Here is an 18,390-nt window from a genome sequence, read left to right as displayed (position 1 = left end):
AACGCAAGCCCTGGAACGCTCCCGTTTCTCTTCTCTCTCCTCCCCAGTGCTCCTCTACGGACGAGGACGACACGATGCATGACATCAACAGCATCGAGGATGAGGTGTGGGACTCTCCACCGACCCCCAGTTCGGCCAGGTAGGTACCCTCCTCTCAGCTGAAGGGCCTTAGGAGCCAGTAGGGAGCTGGGGGAGGAGAGCTGGTCTTGTGGTAGCAAGCATGGCTTGTCCCCATAGCTTAGCAGGGTCTGTCCTGGTTGCATATGAATGGGAGACTTGATGTGTGAGGACTGGAAGAGATTCCCCTTAGGGGATGAAGCCGCTCTGGGAAGAGCAGAAGGTTTCAAGTTCCCTCCCTGGCAGCATCTCCAAGATAGGGATGAGAGAGATTACTGCCTGCAACCTTGGAGAAGCCGCTGCCAGTCTGTGAAGACAATACTGAGCTAGATAGACCAATGGTCTGACTCAGTAGATGGCAGTTCCCTATGTTTCCTATGTTCCTATGGGGGGCTTTTAGCACAGTAAGCAGAAGGCTGCAGGGGACAGGGGCATCTCCCCCATGTCTGAGCCCCACAGAGGGATGTTTCTTCAAACTTGCTTCCTGAGGACTCTGGAGGGGGAGTTCACCCAAGGAAGCCGATTGACAGCAGGTGCAAGACAGACACCAGCAAGTCTATTGCTGGCTGTTAGCAGAGGGAGCTCTGAGACCCCCATGCTGTTGGCATGAGCGGGTGTTGGGGAGAAGGAGCAGGGGAGGGCTCCTGTCTCGATGCCCCCTTTGAACACTTCCCAGGGCTTCTAAGTGGGGAACGAAAGGCTGGACTTGGGAGATCTCTGGCCTGATGAAGTTCCCCTGCCAGCCACCTCCCAAGGGAGGCGAGATCCTTGCTTAGCATCTCTTTGGGTGCCCGTGTTCTTCTTCAGCTGGCTGCCATCTCCAACAGGACAGTTCTTGGAGCAGCTTTTCTCTCTCCTCTCCTCTCTCAGGAACATCTGCGAAGAGGAAAGAAGAGGACAGCTGGCCCCAGATTGGTTCTCCTCGGTCCATCTGGGAGAGGTAAGGGGTGCAAACCAAGGGTGACTTGACTCCACCCCTCTGCCCCACCTTTCTTGCACTACACAGGATGGCGGCTTGGATGGCAGTCACTGTTCACACGGGAGGTGGGGACTTGCCCTTTCCCCTTGTGGATGTCTTTCCCTTGCAGTTGACCTCATGTACCCTGAGCCAGAGGCAGCACCCTCCAGGCCAAGATGTGGGTGCAGACACCCATGGCACTGGCCTCGCCCTGGGGATTCTCCTGACCCATAACCGTCCCTCGGACTGTGTGCTGAGGCCTGACCCTCCTCTTCTCCTCAGGGGAGAGCAACAAAGAAGATCGGGGACGTCGTCCGGTGTGTGGAGTATGCCAGTGAGGTGGAGGAGAGGTTCCCCGAACTCCTGGTGGGCCTGGTCAACAAGATCCTCACCGGCCTGCAGAACACCACCGAGGGAGTCGGGAACCGAGACAGCCAAGACCTGCCTCCTGAGTAAGTCATGGCGGTGGGGAAAGCGGGGCCAGCAAGTCCTCCTTCCAGCACTCTGGGAGGACAGGCTAGGGTCATTTCTCCCATGTCCCACTCTGATGGGTGAGGAGCATTTCTGGCCTGTTGGGGTGACTCTGGCACGGTGGTCCCTTCCCTCAGCTCCACAGGGGAGACCCCAGAATTTGCAGCCCTCTTGGCTCTGCAGAGAGCCTTAAAATGCGTCTGCAGTGTTAAAAAACCAACTGTGGGGAAAGTCACTTCACCCCTGTGGTCTCCCTCCCATGGTCCAACACAGTCCATCCACCCTTGACACTACACCACCCCGCAAGGAGACACACACTTTGGTGACAGCAACCTTCTCTTCTCTGCAGGGAGACCGCACAGATTGTCCGGACCCTGCTGGAGAGGGTGGCACAGGTGACCCCGGAGAAGACCTGCTGGGAATCCCTGTGCTCTACGCAGAGCTGCCTCCAGGGTGTGGCCCTCTTGGTGAGGTAATAGGAGATCTCTCAGGAGGCCTGGGGGCTGGTGTGGTTTGGGTCAGGTCTGCTCTTTCTGGACCTTCCGCCCAGGACTCAGCAGAGTCTTTTGGTGTTTTGCAGGGCTCTCCTCCAGACACGGTCCTCCACAGTGGCCAGGCTGAAGGCATACCTGGCTTCCCCCTTCAGCCTGGACAAAAATCCAGAAGAGCATTCGCTCACAGAGGTGGCCTTCTTTGTGGAGGTGAGCAGCGTGTTCCTCAGGGTGGGCTTCCCTGAGAGGAGGGTCTGGCCCCAGAGGCTGATGGATGTTTTCCTCCTTTCCCTCTTTTAGCTGCTCCTGAAAGACCAAGACTTTGCTGCCTTAGAGAAGACCTGGAGGCTCCTGGTAGCGTGGCTAGTCCACCCCAGCCAGAACATCCGCTACCTGAGCGAAAGGGGACTTCTCCAAATTTATGGCACCCTGAAGGCGGTGAGTGACATCCCTGGGCATGGAGCATCCCTAGGCATGGAGACTCCTCTCTTTGGGGAGCCCTTCCTGAGGCTGGTGCTCCTAGGCATCCCCAGGTGTGATGGGGAGATTTCTCCAGTTGGGTGGATTCAGTCTGTGGAACCCTTGCCACAGGACGAAGGAGAAATCCTTAAGGGAAGGCACAGGAATGCATCTCTCAGTAGGAGCCTGATTCCCCACGTGCTCCAATGCCGCATTCTCCCCGCTCTTTGTGCCTCTGGGATGGCTTGAGTAATCTCCTCCCCAAGGCAGTGGATGGTGGCCAAGCAGCATCAAACACGGACAGCTCTGTGGTGCGTTTAGCAGCGGGTGGACTAGCATGTGTTTTCAAGGAGCCACCTTTTCCCACCCTAGGCCAAGAAACCCCAGGATTTTAGTGCCGGGATCCTGGCAGGGCTCAGGACCTCCAGTCTGGAAGCCACTTTGGGGGTCCTGGCCTTCATGGAGCGGCTGAGGCACTGTCCATCAGAACACCAGGCCACGGTGAATGCTGTCCTGGCTGCCCTGTGCCGCCCTCTCTTCCACCACGTGAGTACTTGCACGCCAGCCCTCCGCCCCGGCTCTATGAGGGCCGGCCAACCTGCAGGTTCCGACTGGGTTGGAGAAGGGAAACCAGACACCCCCTAGAGACCCATGCAAGCTCTTCATCAATTATGGAGGTGAGGAATTCCTCCCTAATAACAAGTCCTGTTCTTCTTTGTAGGAGGAGGCTAAGATCCGAAGGGCAGCCATGAGGACCCACCTGGATCTCCTGCAGCACCGCCACCACCACCACAAGGGTACAGAGGAGAACATCACGACCCTCATCGCGGTGCTGATGCATGTGGAGGATGAAGACCTGGAGGTAGCACAGGTGAGGGCCCACTTCTTCCTGCCACCCCTACAAAGGGGTTTAGGCTTCCCCAAGTCCAGCCACCCAGTGGCAGGCCCCAGAGTTAGCCTCATGGGGTGGTGAATCCACGAGCTGTCCTGCTGTGGTTTGGCCCATCCAGGCCCTACTCCTTGAAGCCCCCTAAGAGGTTTCTTGGAATCCCTTGGCAGCCTTTTTCACTCCCATTCCGGTGTTTCTTTTGGCAGGCTGCGAAGGACAATCTGAGCCTCCTGGCGGAAGCCCTCCTATGGCACCTGGAGGGCAAGCTGCTGGCGCGGGACTCTTACAGCCTGCAGGAGCTGCTCCACAAGATCGCCAAGTGTCTGGTAAGGGCAGCCCCTCCCTGTCCATCCCTCGGCTCAAATGGCTCAAGGACCTTTGGGCGATGCTTTGCTCACTCGGGATTTGTCTTTGCTCTTGATCCCAGATTCGGCAGCTCGGCACAGAGGACGCCGTGGAGATGGAGGCCACCAAGATCCTGGGCTTCTTCCGCAGCGAGCAGCCTTCAGTGAGGAGAACGGCTGCCCTGCTGATCGGTAAGCGAAACAAGACTTTTGGGTCTCCCTTAGTGGGTCATCTTGGTGGGCAAAGGTTCATTCTCTTGGAAGGCACTGCCAGAAGGGTGTGGAGGGGCAGGAGCTGTTCCCTCCCCAGGAGGACTGGCCCAGTGAGAATTAGCGAGGTCTCTTGGCTTAATTTCCTTCCAAGGTGACGTAAGAGTCCCTGGAGGAATGGCTCAATCTGTCAGTCCCAGAGGGAGCAGAGAGGGGAGGACTTCCTCTCCTGAATGATGGGAAGTGGGCTGTCCATGCGCAGGGTCCTAAACTGTGGTCCCATTTCCTTCCACCCTTGTTTTTAGGTCACCTGGTCCACAAAAAGGGCAGCATCCTCACTGAAGGGAACATAGAGACCTTCCATGCTGGTAAGTGCCGGTTTCTGGGTGGGAAGGGGAAGTTTCTGTGAGGGGAGAGGCCTAGATTTAGGGACCACAGAGCTGGAATGGGCCACCTGTCCCCTCAAATGGAAGGTCCCGCTTGCATCCTCAGGGATGCTCAGCAGTAGGCTTTCCCAGAGTGCAGGGGAGAAAGAGTCAGGACTTGCACCCTCTTGGTGTGGAAATGGTGGGGCTTGGCCAAGGGTGGGGTGATCTCTTCATGCCATTTCTGAACCTTCTCCTTCATCCCTCCAGCGCTGGAGAGCTTGCTTGGCGAACATGACCCCGAGGTCGGGAGAGTTGCCTGCAAGACAGAGAAGATCGTGAAGAAGGCCTTTTCCCTCCACTCCCGGCACGGGCTGCGGGCTGCCGTTCGGCGCTTGTGGGCGGGCTGTAAGAAGAAGAGACACCCGCCAGAGTACGGTGATCTCTCCACCTGACCGACTGGTGAGCAGACCAAGGCAGGGCTTCACTTGAAGGGGCCCCGATGGTTAGGGAGGGGGCTGGGGCTGCAGGAAGGGTGGGCAGGAATCTGGGCAACCCTCCCTCGTGTTGGAATGCCAACTTCGGCCCTTGTGGCTGGTTGTACCAGTAGCCCAAGGGAAAGAGGAAATCTCTCTCTTCCCTCTGGGAAATGAGGACACGGATATTCTGCCAGGAGTCCCTGGTGCTTGGTGGTGTCATGGGGGAGAGTGTGAGAAGACCCCCCCATCTCTGAACCAATGTCCTTCTCTCTTTCCAGGAACAACAGCCCCGTGCTCTCCCCTTGAAGATCAGCAGCTGAAGGGAGGTTCAGGAAAGACCGTGCAGCGCAGGGGCCTCCCAGAAGACCTCCTCCAAGCGCGTGGACACAAGATCTGTCCACAAGAAGACATCCAGCAGGGAAGTGCAGTTCTGTCTGAGGAGTGAGGGGGAAGCAGGCTCCACTCCCCTGGCCCAAGGAAGCCCCGCCTCTGGGGTGCAGAAGCCCCTCCCCTTGCTTCTGCTGGCAGGCTGTGGGAGGAGGCTACAGGACCACCCTGCCCCCAAGTGGCCCTTTGGAACCATTCTTGGGCTTCCCTTGGGTCCGGGGAGGCTGTGTGGCCCCAGCAGGAGGGCAAGGTCACCGCCTCCCTCCATTCCCACCAGCTGGCCAAGGAGCGCCCCCTCCTCCTTCCACCTTTCTCCCCTTCCCCAGCGGCCTGGCTTCCCCTGGCAGGGGAAGCCCCATCCAGGCATCCGCCCCCTCCCCTGCCGAGGGTGTGCTCCTCCCCCCCTCCACTCCCGCAGCCACGCCTCACTCCCCCCTCCGCTCCCTCCTCCTTCCTCCCAAACCGGTGCAGCAGCAGAGGAGCCTGGGAGACTCTGGGGGCCCCCTGCAGCCCCAGTAGCGCCCCCTGGTGCTGCCCGGTGGCAGGCCAGAGAATTCTCCTCTCCCTCCTGCTCCATGCTGTGGCTGCACAGTGGGGAGCCCAAGGTCAAGCAGAATTCTCTGGCTTGCCCCCCCCTCAACCCCCAGCCCCCTGCCCAATCCCCACTTGCTGGGCTGCCGGAGTAGAAAGGGAGGAGGAGCAGGGCAACCCCACTGACGCTGCTTTGTGCTTCTTGCAGGCTTGTGCTGCTGCTGGGCGGCTGGAGGAGTCGATCCGCCCCAGAAGCGGAGACCAAGTGAACATGCCTGCAAGGAGCGGGGGTGGGGTGGGGTTGGGGGCTGGCTGGGACTCCCCCCAATTTTGTTTGCCCTGCCATTCCCTTCTTCTGTGTGACCCTGGGCTTCCTCCCTTCCCTCCTTCCCTCCCTCCCTCCTTCTCCCTCCCAGGGGCAGAATGGGCTTTGCTGGTCGCCCTGTTGGGGGCCGAGTAGGAATTTTTGGCTTTCCAACAGATTGGCCGAGATGGAAAGTTTTTTTGCCTACTCCATTCTGTCCTGTTTTGTTTCCTTTAGTTAGAAAGTTAAGTGACGACTTGTAACCTATTTAAGTATATTAATAAAGTTTCCACTTTGTTAACAGCCAGTCCTTTCTGAGATCTTCTTTTCTTCTCGTCTCCCTTGGAGCGTTTGTGCCCACAGACTCCCAAGCTCACCTCTTGGCTGAGGGAGACGCTGCTACACTGCTACAGGTCCATGCAAATGCCTCTTGCTTGGAAGCACTCACTCAGACAATTGGCTTGGATCACTCCAGAGGAGCCCACTTGAGGTTTGCCGCCAATGAGGTTTGCTGAGCACAGGATCCTGGGAGCAAGCTGCACCTTCCAATCGAGTGCCCGGAAAGCACAGCCTTGGCAATGCTTGGCAAGCTTACAAACCAACACTGACTGCCTCCAATACAGCCAAATATGAAATGTGATTCCATTCCAGTGATTAAAAAGTCCTGCCAAGTATGAAATGCCATTTGTGCAGGAACAAGGCCTTGACCTCCTCTTGTGCTCTTCACATTTCTGTTTTGAATGCGTATTTGCTTCCTTCCTGTGCTCTGTAATAAGAAGCTGGCAGGGATCACAGCTCCCGTTTGACAGTTTGGTCTGGTTGGGGAAAGAGTCCTGCTGTTTGGTTTTTGGAGGGAGGAGAGGGTTGGATTGGATTGGTTTTGTTTTGTTTTTTTAATGGGGGGAGCTCGCATTTATTTTGATTGGTTGGTTTGGGTTTTTTTTTCCAAATTCAATTTTTATTATTTTTAACAATATTAATATGTCATTGATTACGAATAGACAAAGTGGACTTCCCGCACACATCTCTTCGTGAATCATCAGCTATAAAGTTCACCCTTGCTATAATAATAGTTCAAAACATAAATTTAAATCCTTACAAACACAGCTAATCTACCCAACCTGCAGGTTTTTTTACTAAATTTCGAACCCTACTGTAAAGTCCATAGTAGAAAAATAGTTCTTTAGATACAACAAGAATGGTTTCCAATCTTTTTTGAAGCATTCCTAATTTTGGTCTCTTATTAGTGTTGTAAGTTTTGCCATCTCCGCATATTCCAAAAATTTTATCAGCCAATCTTCTTTTGAAGGCACTTCATTACTCTTCCATTTCTGTGCATATATAATTCTAGCCGCCGCCGAAGCGTACATAAAAAGCGTTGAATTACTTGTAGAAATTGCACCTTCTATTATTCCCAGCAGGAAGGATTCTGGCCTCTTAGGAAATGTCATTTTAAATATTTTCTTTAACTCATTATATATCATCTCCCAATATGCTTTAGCCTTCCCACAGGTCCACCACATAGGAAAAAAAGTGCCTTCAGACTGTCCATACTTCCAACATTTGTTTGATACATTTTTATACATTAATGCCAATTTTTTGGGTCTCAGATACCATCTATACATCATTTTGTAATAATTTTCTTTTAAGCATAACATGCAGTCAATTTTAAATTGGTTAGTTTCGGAAAATTGGAGGGGGGGAAGAGAATAAAAGGAGGCTCGCCTGCAGCAGAAAGTTAGTGAAAGCTGGAGGAAGAGTTTAAAGTTGGCGCTAAAGCTGGAATTAGAGCTGATTAGGAGTAAGACCCTGAGGCTATTCACATGATAGTCCTGGGATGCGGAGGGCGGGCAGTGGGGTAGGCAGAGTCCAACTCATCTTTCCCCCAGATGATTCTTCTGCTTTTCTTCAGGTATACTACCATGCGCTCACATGATCCTCACTGCTCCCAGCAGTGTGGATCTTTGGAGGCTGGGATGACACATCCCAACCTTTGGATATCCCACAATGCATAGTGTGTCGAGCGTGGTGCATTGGGGGATAGGAACATATGAAGCTGCCAGTCAGACCATTGGTCCATCTAGCTCAGTATTGCCTACACAGACTGGCAGCAGCTTCTCCAAGGTTGCAGGCAGGAATCTCTCTCAGTCCTATCTTGGAGATGCTGCCAGGGAGGGAACCTGGAACCTCGATGCTCTTCCCAGAGCGGCTCCATCCCCTGATGGGGAATCTCTTATAGTGCTCACACATCTAATCTCCCATTCAAATGAAACCAAGGGAGACACTGCTCAGCTAAGGGGGGAAGACACGCTTGCTACCACAAGACCAGCTCTCCTCTCCTCTGAGACGGGCGGTCTAGGCACCCATCTCTGTGTGCACTCAGGCAACAAGCAGCCCGAGCACCCATCTGATCCCAGTGCCGGGGTAAAGGGCACGCTCGCACCCTAAACTTTGTCTAAAGGCCGGGCTTCAAAGTGGGGTTAGGCGGGCCAGCAACACCGTGATCCATAGGGATGCCTGCGCTGCAGACGAGCAGCCTGGGTTAAACTGCTTCTGGGAACCGTCTTCCTGAGAAACATAGCTAGAACAGTGAAGAGGGAAGCAGACGCAGGAGAGAACTGGCCCCCACCCCCACCCCGATCAGTTAAGAGCAGAGAGCTGGAAATCACGGAGCTGGAATTGCATCTGCTTTGCTCGCAGAAGGTCCCAGGTTTGATCCCTGTCGTCTCCTAAATCTCCTTCCTTGCAATTTCACCCCATGGAATTTCTAATCCAATTTCTAATCCAGTCCTCGGGGGCAACAGAGAAAAGCTGCCTGTGACCTTGGAGAGCTGCTACCAGTCAGAATAGACAATATTGTGCCAGAAAGCTCTGAGCCAGGCGGACCCAGGGTCTGACTTGGTATAAGGCAACTTCCTATGTTTCTACTGGGGGCAGGACCAGAGTTGTGAAGGCCTGGAAGGATGGTCTTCAAATACCCAGAAGATCATGGAAGGAGGAGGGAGGAGTTCAAGAGATGCATCATGACATTTCACAACAGAAACGGAAGAGGAGCAATGTGATATCCATTGTGAAGCACTAAAAAGGACTGTAGAAATGATAAATTCTGAGTGTGTTTTCTCTTACGCAAACTACTTGCCTTCCCTTGGCACATTATAGTTGCTGCACAAGGGTGCGGTCTGGTTTCGTTGCACATCTCGACTGTATGCTAGAACACTAACTCATCATTCGAAGGTCAGGGGTCCTCATATTTGGGTCTCCAGATGATACTGAACTACAACATCCCTGGCCACCATGGCCTTATAGAAGAAGGAACAGACTGGTTCTCTGTTGCTCCTGAGGGCTGGGCTACTACAATCCATGGGTTGAAATGGCAAGGAAGCAGATTTAGGCTAGGCATTAGGAAGAATTTCTTCATTCTGCCTTTGTATGTAGTCCGGAAACTTCAGTTAGTTTAGAATGCGGCTGCCAGATTGGTCTCTGGGGCAACCCAGAGAGACCATATGATGCCTGTTTTGAAACAGTTACATTGGCTGCCAATATGTTTCCGGGCAAAATACAAAGTGCTGGTTATTACCTTTAAAGCCCTGAACGGCTTGGGTTCAAGATATCTTAGAGAGCGCCTTCTTTTACATGATCCCCACCGCACGTTAAGGTCATCTGGGGAGGTCCGTCTCCAGTTGTCACCGGTTCGTTTGGTGACGACTCAGAGGCGGGCCTTCTCTGTAGCTGCTCCTGGACTGTGGAATACACTCCCAGCAGAAATTGGTAATCTTGATTCTTTGCTGACCTTCAAGAGAGCCCTTAAAACCCATCTGTTTGGCCTGGCCTTTCAGGGATTTTAATCAGTTTTTAATTGTTTTAATGTTAACCTGGTTTTCAGGGTTTTAATTGTTTTGATAGTTTAATTGTTTTTTAAGTTGTTTTAAATTGGTAATTATATTTGTATCTCTGTTTTAATTGTTTTTAATGTTTTCTGTTTTAATTGTAAACCGCCCTGAGCCATTTCGGAAGGGCGGTATAAAAATCAAATCAAATCAAAACAAATCAATCAATAAACAAATAAATAATTGTAAGAGCTGTTCGACAGCGAAGCAGTCTCCCTCATGCAGTGGTAGGCTTTCCTTTGCTGGAGGTTTTCAAACAGAGGCTGGACAGGCATCTGTCAGAGCTGTTGTAGCAGTTTCCTGCACGGAGTAGGGGAATGAAGAACTCTAAGGTACCTTCCAGCTCTGACATTCTATGATCCTGTGATTCCATGGGAGTTGTACATAGGAACATAGGAAGCTGTCTTATACCAAGCCGGACCATTGGTCTGCTTAGCTCACTATTGTCTATACGTGTTGGAGATGGAGTTCCAGTGCATCGACCTTTTGCACCAACTAACCTAATGGCAACTAGGGGCATTGGGATCAGAGGGAGCTAGTCAGGGTCTCCTCACCAGTCTCTGCTTGCCTCTACTCTATGAACCCTGCTTTGACTCCTCAGGTACCTCCTGTGTTGAGTCAATCTTCTTTGTTTCCTCCTAGAGAGATGATGGAGACATATCCCCCTCTCTCTCCCTGATTGATTGATTGATTGATTGATTAAGTGCTGTCAAGTCAGTGTCGACTCTTAGCGACCACATAGATAGATTCTCTCCAGGATGATCTGTCTTCAACTTGGCCTTTAAGGTCTCTCAGTGGTGCATCCATTGCTGTCGTGATCAGGTCCATCCACCTTGCTGCTGGCCACTTTCTTCTCTTGCCTTCAGCTTTCCCCAGCATTATGGACTTCTCAAGGGAGCTGGGTTTTCGCATAATGTGTCCAAAGTATGATAGTTTGAGCCTGGTCATTTCTGCCTTGAGTGAAAATTCTGGATTGGTTTGTTCTGTGATCCATTTGTTTATTTTCCTGGCTGTCCATGGTATCCTCAAAAGTCTTCTCCATCACCAAAGTTCAAAAGTGTCAATACTTTTTTTATCTTGCTTCTTAAAAATCCAGCTTTTGCATCCACAGAGTGTCACGGGGAAAACAATTGTCCAAACTATTCTAATCTCTGTAGGTATAGACACTTCATGGCATCTAAATATCTTTCCCAAGGCCTTTATTACAACTCTGCCAAGTGCTAGTTGAATAAATGATGATGATGATGATGATGATGATGATGATGATGATGCTTAGTACCGCAAGACCAGGTCTCCTTCTCAAACAACTTCTGGAAATCCAAATTTAAGAAGAATTTAAAAAAGCACCTAACTTGGACGCTCTCTGCCCTGAAACTTCCCACGTGGACAGTTTGGTGTATTAGCATCATTTTCGGTATTGTGGGCCGCCTCCCCCTCTTCAGATTGCAGGTAAGATTTCATTCATTCATTCATTCATTTGATTTTTATACCACCCTTCCAAAAATGGCTCAGGGTGGTTTACACAGAGGAATAATAAATAACTAAATAAGATGGATCCCTGTCCCCGAAGGGCTCACAATCTAAAAAGAAACATAAGATAGACACCAGCAAAAGTCACTGGAGGGATGCTGTGCTGGGGATGGAGAGGGCCATTTACTCTCCCCCTGCTAAATAAAGAGAATCACTACGTTAAAAGGTGCTTCTTTGCCTAGTTAGCAGGGTATTGCTCATGCTCTTCCCCAGGGGAAAAAACCACACATTTATTCTATGCAGAAACCACATGCTTTTTAAAAAACAAAAACAAGTTTTACCACAAGCAAGCATTGTGTAAGACTATGTGTAAGACAAATCATATGATATTTATTTAGTCTGCCTTCCTGCCTTCCTACTGTCCACCACCCTCTTGCCATTTTAAGCAAATCCAGACTCACAGTTTCATCAAAAATGTCCAGGTGTTCAGTTTTAAACATTTCCCCCCTCCGTTTCAAAACACTTAGGACTTCACTGTGAATATAGGAACTTAGGAACATCGGAAGCTGCTCTATATTGAGTCAGGCCCTTGGTCCATCTAGCTCAGTATTGTCTACACAGACTGGCAGCAGCTTTTCCAAGGTTACAGGCAAGGGTTTCGTATGCTTTGGTAGTTTGTTGGTTCAATAAAAAAATCTTGTCCTAAAAAATAAAATAAAAAATCTTGTCCTAAAATCTTGTCCTAAAAATAAAAAAAAATCTTGTCCTGTCTTGGAGATGCTGCCAGGGAGGGAATGTGGAACCTTCTGCATGCAGTTTTCAAACATTATTCCCTAAAGGAGCATTTTATTGTCCCTTGGACTGTGTTAGGGATGGGGCTGTATTTCAGTGGTAGAGTATCAGCTTAAAGATGCTGAAGGTCCCAGGTTCAATCCCTGGCATCTACAGGGAGAGCTGGGGAAAACTCTTGCCTGAAACTCTGGAGTGCCACTGCCAGACAGAACAGACAATATTGAGATAGATTGGGGTTCCCAACAGGGGGTACTAGTACCCCTAGGGGTACTTCAAAGGCTATCGGAAGAGCCAGCGTGGTGTAGTGGTTAGAGTGCTGGACTAGGACCGGGGAGACTTGAGTTCAAATCCCCATTCAGCCAGGAGACTAGCTGGGTGACTCTGGGCCAGTCGCTTCTCGCTCAGCCTAACTTACTTCACAGGGTTGTTGCGAAGAGAAACTTAAGTATGTAGTACACTGCTTTGGGCTCCTTGGAGGAAGAGAAGGATATAAATGTTAATCATCATCATCATCATCATCATCATTATTATTATTATTTATTATTATTATTATTACAAGACAGGTCTCACCAGAGGAGCCAGACAAAGAGTGCCTCTCCCGTCAACAATATGGTGAGACGTAACTTTAATAAATTAATACCGGATTGGTCGTCGCCCGGGTCAACAAGGACCGCGCCAGGTGCTATACTCCCTGGACATCTGGTGGCAAGTGGGCTACAGGACACAGGATCTTCAGTTGAGCAACCAGGGCTGGAGACAGCAAAGCTACTGGAAGAAACGTCGCTTAACCGAAAAAAATATACAAAAAATGCCAAGAAGGAAATAATGATCTGCTATTACAAGTCTAGTCCAACTTGAAGAGGTTATTTAAAAAGAATGTACCAAATTTGGAAAGAGAAGCATCCAGATACAGAAATAATAGAAAAAAGGCTAGCAGACCAGAGAAGATTCAGAATAAGAAATAAAGTATTCACAGGAGTTGAGCTGGAAGAACTGCAAAGAGCAACACAGGCTCAAGATATGGAAGAAGAACTACCACCAACTGAAGCAGTTGCTCAGGCACAGATGGAGGAGGTGTTGGAAATAGAGGATACCACCGTTGCTGAAGTATTTCAAAATCAAAACCAGGCAACCTCCCCTTTGCCTTCACCTCAAAAACCCAAATGCCGTTTAACAGAAAAGCAAGAAGAACTAAAGCAAAAAATAACTGAGCACATGAAGCAAACAACCACCAGGGTTCGACTTCCCGCTCTAAAAACAGTTGCCAAAAAACAACTTGCTCAGGCATTAAAAGATGTCAATGCTGCACTTGCAGAAATAACAACCAATAATTTGCAAGAAACAAACCAACTCATGTACAGTGCAGCAACAATAACAACACAAGAGCTCGGATAGAAGATCAGTGGACCTGTAAAAAAAGAAAGCAGTACATCACCTAAATGGAAGATTTGATTAGAAAATAAAATCTCCAGGCTTAGATCAGATGCTAGTAAATTGAAAGATATGACAGACAAGAAGCTGAAGAAAGAAAACACCAAACAGTATCTGATCCAAAAATACCACCTAGATTCAAGGAAAATGAGAGAAGTCCTGGAAATAATAAAGCAGCAAATAACAGCAGTATCAAAGAAGATTATCAGATATGAAGCCAGAATTACACAACACAGGCAGAATCTCCAATTCCAGTCGAATCAGAGACGTTTCTACCAAAGCATAGAAGGAGAAACTGCAAGAAATGTAGAAACGCCAAATAAAGAAGAAACAGTGCAATTCTGGCGGAAATTATGGGACAATCCAATAGATTATAATAAAAAAGCAGGCTGGATGAAAGAAGTCAAAAATGTAACCAACAAATGCAAGATCTAATAATAACACCAGAATTAATCAGTGAAAGAGCAAAGAAAATTAAAAATTGGACTGCGCCAGGCGACGATGAACTGCATGGCTTCAGGCTTAAACACCTAACAAGCCTTCATAAACAACTATCAAAACAGTTCAATCACATTTTGCAAGGAGGTGATATTGAACAATGGCTAACAACTGGGAAAACTCATCTCATGAAAGACCCAGCAAAAGGTGCAGTTCCAAGTAATTATAGACCGATAACCTGCCTGCCAACCATGTTCAAATTATTAACTGGAATAATAGCAGATGAAGTGATGCAACACTTATTAACTAACAAACAGCTTCCAGTTGAACAGAAAGGAAATTGCCCAAACACCAGAAGCACAAAAGACCAGCTGCTGATTAACAAAATGATTTTAGAAAACTGCAAGAGAAGAAAAACCAATCTAAGTGTTGCATGGATTGACAACAAGAAAGCCTTTGATTCATTGCCTCACACATGGATACTAAATTGTTTAGAAACAACTGGTGTCAGCAAAAACATTCAGATATTTATTTAAAAAGCAATGAGCATGTGGAGTACACAGTTAACAATCAATGGTGAGGCACTTGGACAGGTTAGCATTAGAAGAGGCATTTTCCAAGGGGACTCACTATCCCCTCTATTGTTTGTAATCGCCATGACCCCACTTTCACAAATACTAAACAAAACGAGCCTCAGATACCAAACATCTAAAACATCCAGTAAAATCAACCATCTGCTGTACATGGACGATCTGAAGCTGTATGGAAAGTCCCAGTCAGAAATCGAATCACTGCTAAACACTGTCCGTATATTCAGTAGCGATATAGCAATGGAGTTTGGACTAGACAAGTGTGCTGCATTAATGATGAACAGAGGGAAAATAAGAAAAACAGAAGGAATAGAACTGCCCAATAGAAGCAAGATCAAGAAGCTGGAAGAGAAAGAACCTTACAAATACTTGGGCATTCTCCAGGCTGATAACATCGCACACGCTGAAGTTAAAAGAAAAATGGGAAGTGAATACATCAGGAGAGTCAGAAAAATCCTCAAGTCCATACTCAATGGCGGGAACATCATACAAGCCATAAACACCTGGGCTATACCTGTTATTAGATACACTGCAGGAATGATAGACTGGACCCAGGCAGAGCTAGAGACGCTAGATCGTAAGACCAGGAAAATCATGACCATCAATCGTGCTCTGCACCCCCACAGTGATGTAGATAGGCTCTACCTCCCTCGCAGCTCAAGTGGAAGAGGAATGCTGCAAGTCCATCAAACAGTAGAGGAGGAGAAAAAAGACCTTGAAGAATATATAAGGGACAGTGAAGAAGATGTACTTCAAATGGTCTATAATGCAAAACTATTCAAACCAATGAAACAAAACAGGCCTACAAGAAAGAACAAGTCAAGAACCGAGCAGAAAAATGGAGAAATAAGCCCCTGCATGGTCAATATTTACACAATATAAGTGGAAAATCAGACATCACCAAGACCTGGCAATGGCTTAAGAATGGCAACTTGAAGAAAGAAACAGAGGGTTTAATACTGGCTGCACAAGAACAGGCACTAAGAACAAATGCAATAAGAGCCAAAGTCAAAAAATCCACAACAAACAGCAAGTGCCGCCTTTGTAAAGAAGCAGATGAAACAGTGGACCACCTGATCAGCTGTTGTAAGAAGATCGCACAGACTGACTACAAACAAAGGCATGACAAGGTAGCAGGGATGATACACTGGAACATCTGCAAAAAATACAAGCTACCTGTAGCCAAACATTGGTGGGACCATCAAATTGAAAAAGTTGAAGAAAATGAAGATGTAAAAATATTATGGGACTTCCGACTACAAACAGACAAACATCTGCCACACAATACACCAGATATCACTGTAGTCGAGAAGAAAGAAAAACAAGTGAAAATAATCAACATAGCAATACCAGGGGATAGCAGAATAGAAGAAAAAGAAATAGAAAAAATAAAATAATAAAATACAAAGATCTACAAACTGAAATTGAAAGGCTGTGGCAGAAAAAGACCAAAATAATCCCAGAGGTAATTGGCGCCCTGGGTGCAGTTCCAAAAGACCTTGAAGAGCACCTCAACACCATAGGGGCCCCAGAAATCACCATCAGCCAATTACAAAAAGCAGCTTTACTGGGAACAGCCTATATTCTGCGACGATATCTATAACGATTGACAATAAAATTCTGGCATCCCAGGTCCTTGGGAAGGACTCGATGTCTGGATAAAACAAACCAGTCAATAACACGTGTCTGACTGTGTAAACAAGAAATAATAATAATAATAATAATAATAATAATAATAATAATAATAATAATAATATTTTCCCTTCTACGGAGTGAAAGCAGCTACTCTGGTGAGAACGCAGGTGGCAGGATGGGAAGGAATGGAGCAGCTCCGTCAAAGTGGCCACTGCAAAATCAGGAGCATAACAAGGTTGGAGTGGGCCCAGAGACGAGGTTTTACAATGGGCCCCTCGCTGATTGATTGGTTGGTTGGTTGGTTGGTTTACACATTTCACAATATATAGTGCACTCACACTCACATCCCCAATATGTATCACATCCCCTAACCGCCCTGAGCCATTTTGGAAGGGCGGTATATAAATCAAATAAATAATAATATGAATATGGTGAATATTTATAAAGTTATATTTATATCTATTACTATATAGTTATATTTATATCTATAACTATATATAGTTACAAATATAACTAAATTTATATAGTTATATAGTTCACTGCCAGAACTATGATCTCAGGGAACTAATGGTGAAGTTCCAGATTTGTTTCTGGTTGATTATGCAGCCTTGTTCTTTCTATCTATCTATCTATCTATCTATCTATCTATCTATCTATCTATCTATCTATCTATCTATCTATCTATCCATCCATCCATCCATCCATCTATGCAGATAGTCTACCCCAAGCGCCAGAGCTGTGTGTGTGTTGGGGGGGGGGGGGTGTCTTTTAGCTGGTCTTCTATAGGCTATCGAAGCTACTTCCTTGGAGACAGGGCAAAAATGTTAAAGAGGGCTCTCACAGATGGAGCGGGCATTGCACAGAATGCTGTTTAATGCAGGGACCAACAACCATCACGTTTGCTGGGAGCATGGGGGGGCGTTGGGGGGGGTCAGCACAAAAGGAGAATGTCCCATCTGTCCCAATTGAATCCAAGAAGGCTTCCCTCTCGCCATCATCATCGGCTGTCAAAATCGAAGATCCAGCTGGCCACTTGATTCCTTAAGCAAACAGGCAGCCTTCGGATGCTCTTTCTCTCTCCCATATTCCAGTTCCATATTCCAGGTTCCCACCAGGGCCTCCACAGACTCACTGGCAGCACCAACATTAAAACCCTCCAAGGCTTTTTTGGAATCCTACTGGATCCAGCAGCCTTCTTGGGTGGGCCATCCTAATAGGTCCACCACCCCTGCAGGGGTGGGTTGTGGCTGTGAAGCAGGCAGTGGTCCGTCCATAACAATGGGGAAACCACAGGATCTCCTGACGATGGAGCCCAACAGAAGACCCAATTGAGTGTGTTTCCGGCACCATGAGTTGGTCCTGAAATTAATTGGGATAGGCCCATCGATTTCATGGCCTCTATGAACTCCCAAGCTGCACCAGACAAGCCAGCCCCAAAGTGGATACTGATGTCGCCTAACATCAAAAGTCTGGGAGACTCCAACACCAACTCTGTGACTGGTTCCATCAGCTCAGTTAGGGAGTCCGTTGGGCAGCGGGGTGGACGGTACACCAACAGTCTATCCCTAGTTCCCAGCCTCAGAAATATACACTTGGTATAAGTCATCTGTCTCACAGAGGCTCTGGTAAGGGAGATGGTATTCTTATGGACCACAGCCACCCCACCCTACCCTACCCCACCCCACCCACTTCCCCTAACCTGCTCCCCATCAGAGTAATCTGATTGGAGAAGTTGGGCCCAAACTGGACCCCTTTCCTCCCGCAGCCAAGTCTCAGTTATAGACTTATACAAGCCGGGTCAGCTCCCTGCCTCACCCATGATCAAGTCGTGGATGATTTCGGTCTTCTTCTGAACTGACCTGGCATTGCAGAGGAGCAAGGTCCTGCTCCAGTGAGTGTATGCACACGCTCTCTACTGAAGGAGATTCGGGGCAGAAACCCTGTGTGTAAAGCCTCCTGCAAACTCTAGCCCAGACCTCCAGCCCCACCCTAATATAACCTTCTCCTAGACCTCAGCCCCACCCCGAAGGCCCGGCACCAAAAGCTGGCCCCCTTTGGTGGCCAGCTTTGGTGGCCGCCTAGAGGCGGTCTGCCAACCCTCTGGTGCACCTCCCTCCTTTTTATGCCTCCAAGAGCTCAGCA

General features: G+C 48.6%; 1 protein-coding gene across 1 annotated transcript; it reads left to right on the top strand.

Annotated features, from left to right (window-relative positions):
- The first annotated feature begins 2,341 nt into the window (after positions 1-2,341).
- Positions 2,342-5,966, top strand: LOC128332678 (uncharacterized). The gene is made up of 8 exons (XM_053267269.1): positions 2,342-2,475; positions 2,869-3,042; positions 3,218-3,367; positions 3,592-3,711; positions 3,813-3,921; positions 4,245-4,307; positions 4,575-4,758; positions 5,062-5,966. The coding sequence occupies exons 2-8, from the start codon at positions 2,956-2,958 to the stop codon at positions 5,087-5,089; spliced, it is 741 nt and encodes a 246-aa protein (XP_053123244.1). The 5' UTR covers positions 2,342-2,475; positions 2,869-2,955; the 3' UTR covers positions 5,090-5,966.
- The last annotated feature ends 12,424 nt before the right edge of the window (positions 5,967-18,390 follow it).

Source organism: Hemicordylus capensis, chromosome 7 (genome assembly GCF_027244095.1).
Source record: "Hemicordylus capensis ecotype Gifberg chromosome 7, rHemCap1.1.pri, whole genome shotgun sequence".
Taxonomy (NCBI): domain Eukaryota; kingdom Metazoa; phylum Chordata; class Lepidosauria; order Squamata; family Cordylidae; genus Hemicordylus; species Hemicordylus capensis.
The sequence above is the reverse complement of the archived record's forward strand: the minus strand, read 5'-3'. Positions and strand labels throughout refer to the sequence as shown.

Coding starts and splice junctions, on each gene's coding strand:
- LOC128332678 (XM_053267269.1), top strand. CDS start 2,956: ATGGAGCGGCTGAGGCACTGTCCATCAGAACACCAGGCCACGGTGAAT. Junction 3,712..3,812: donor ACAAGATCGCCAAGTGTCTG/GTAAGGGCAGCC, acceptor TCTTGATCCCAG/ATTCGGCAGCTCGGCACAGA. Junction 4,308..4,574: donor CATAGAGACCTTCCATGCTG/GTAAGTGCCGGT, acceptor TCATCCCTCCAG/CGCTGGAGAGCTTGCTTGGC.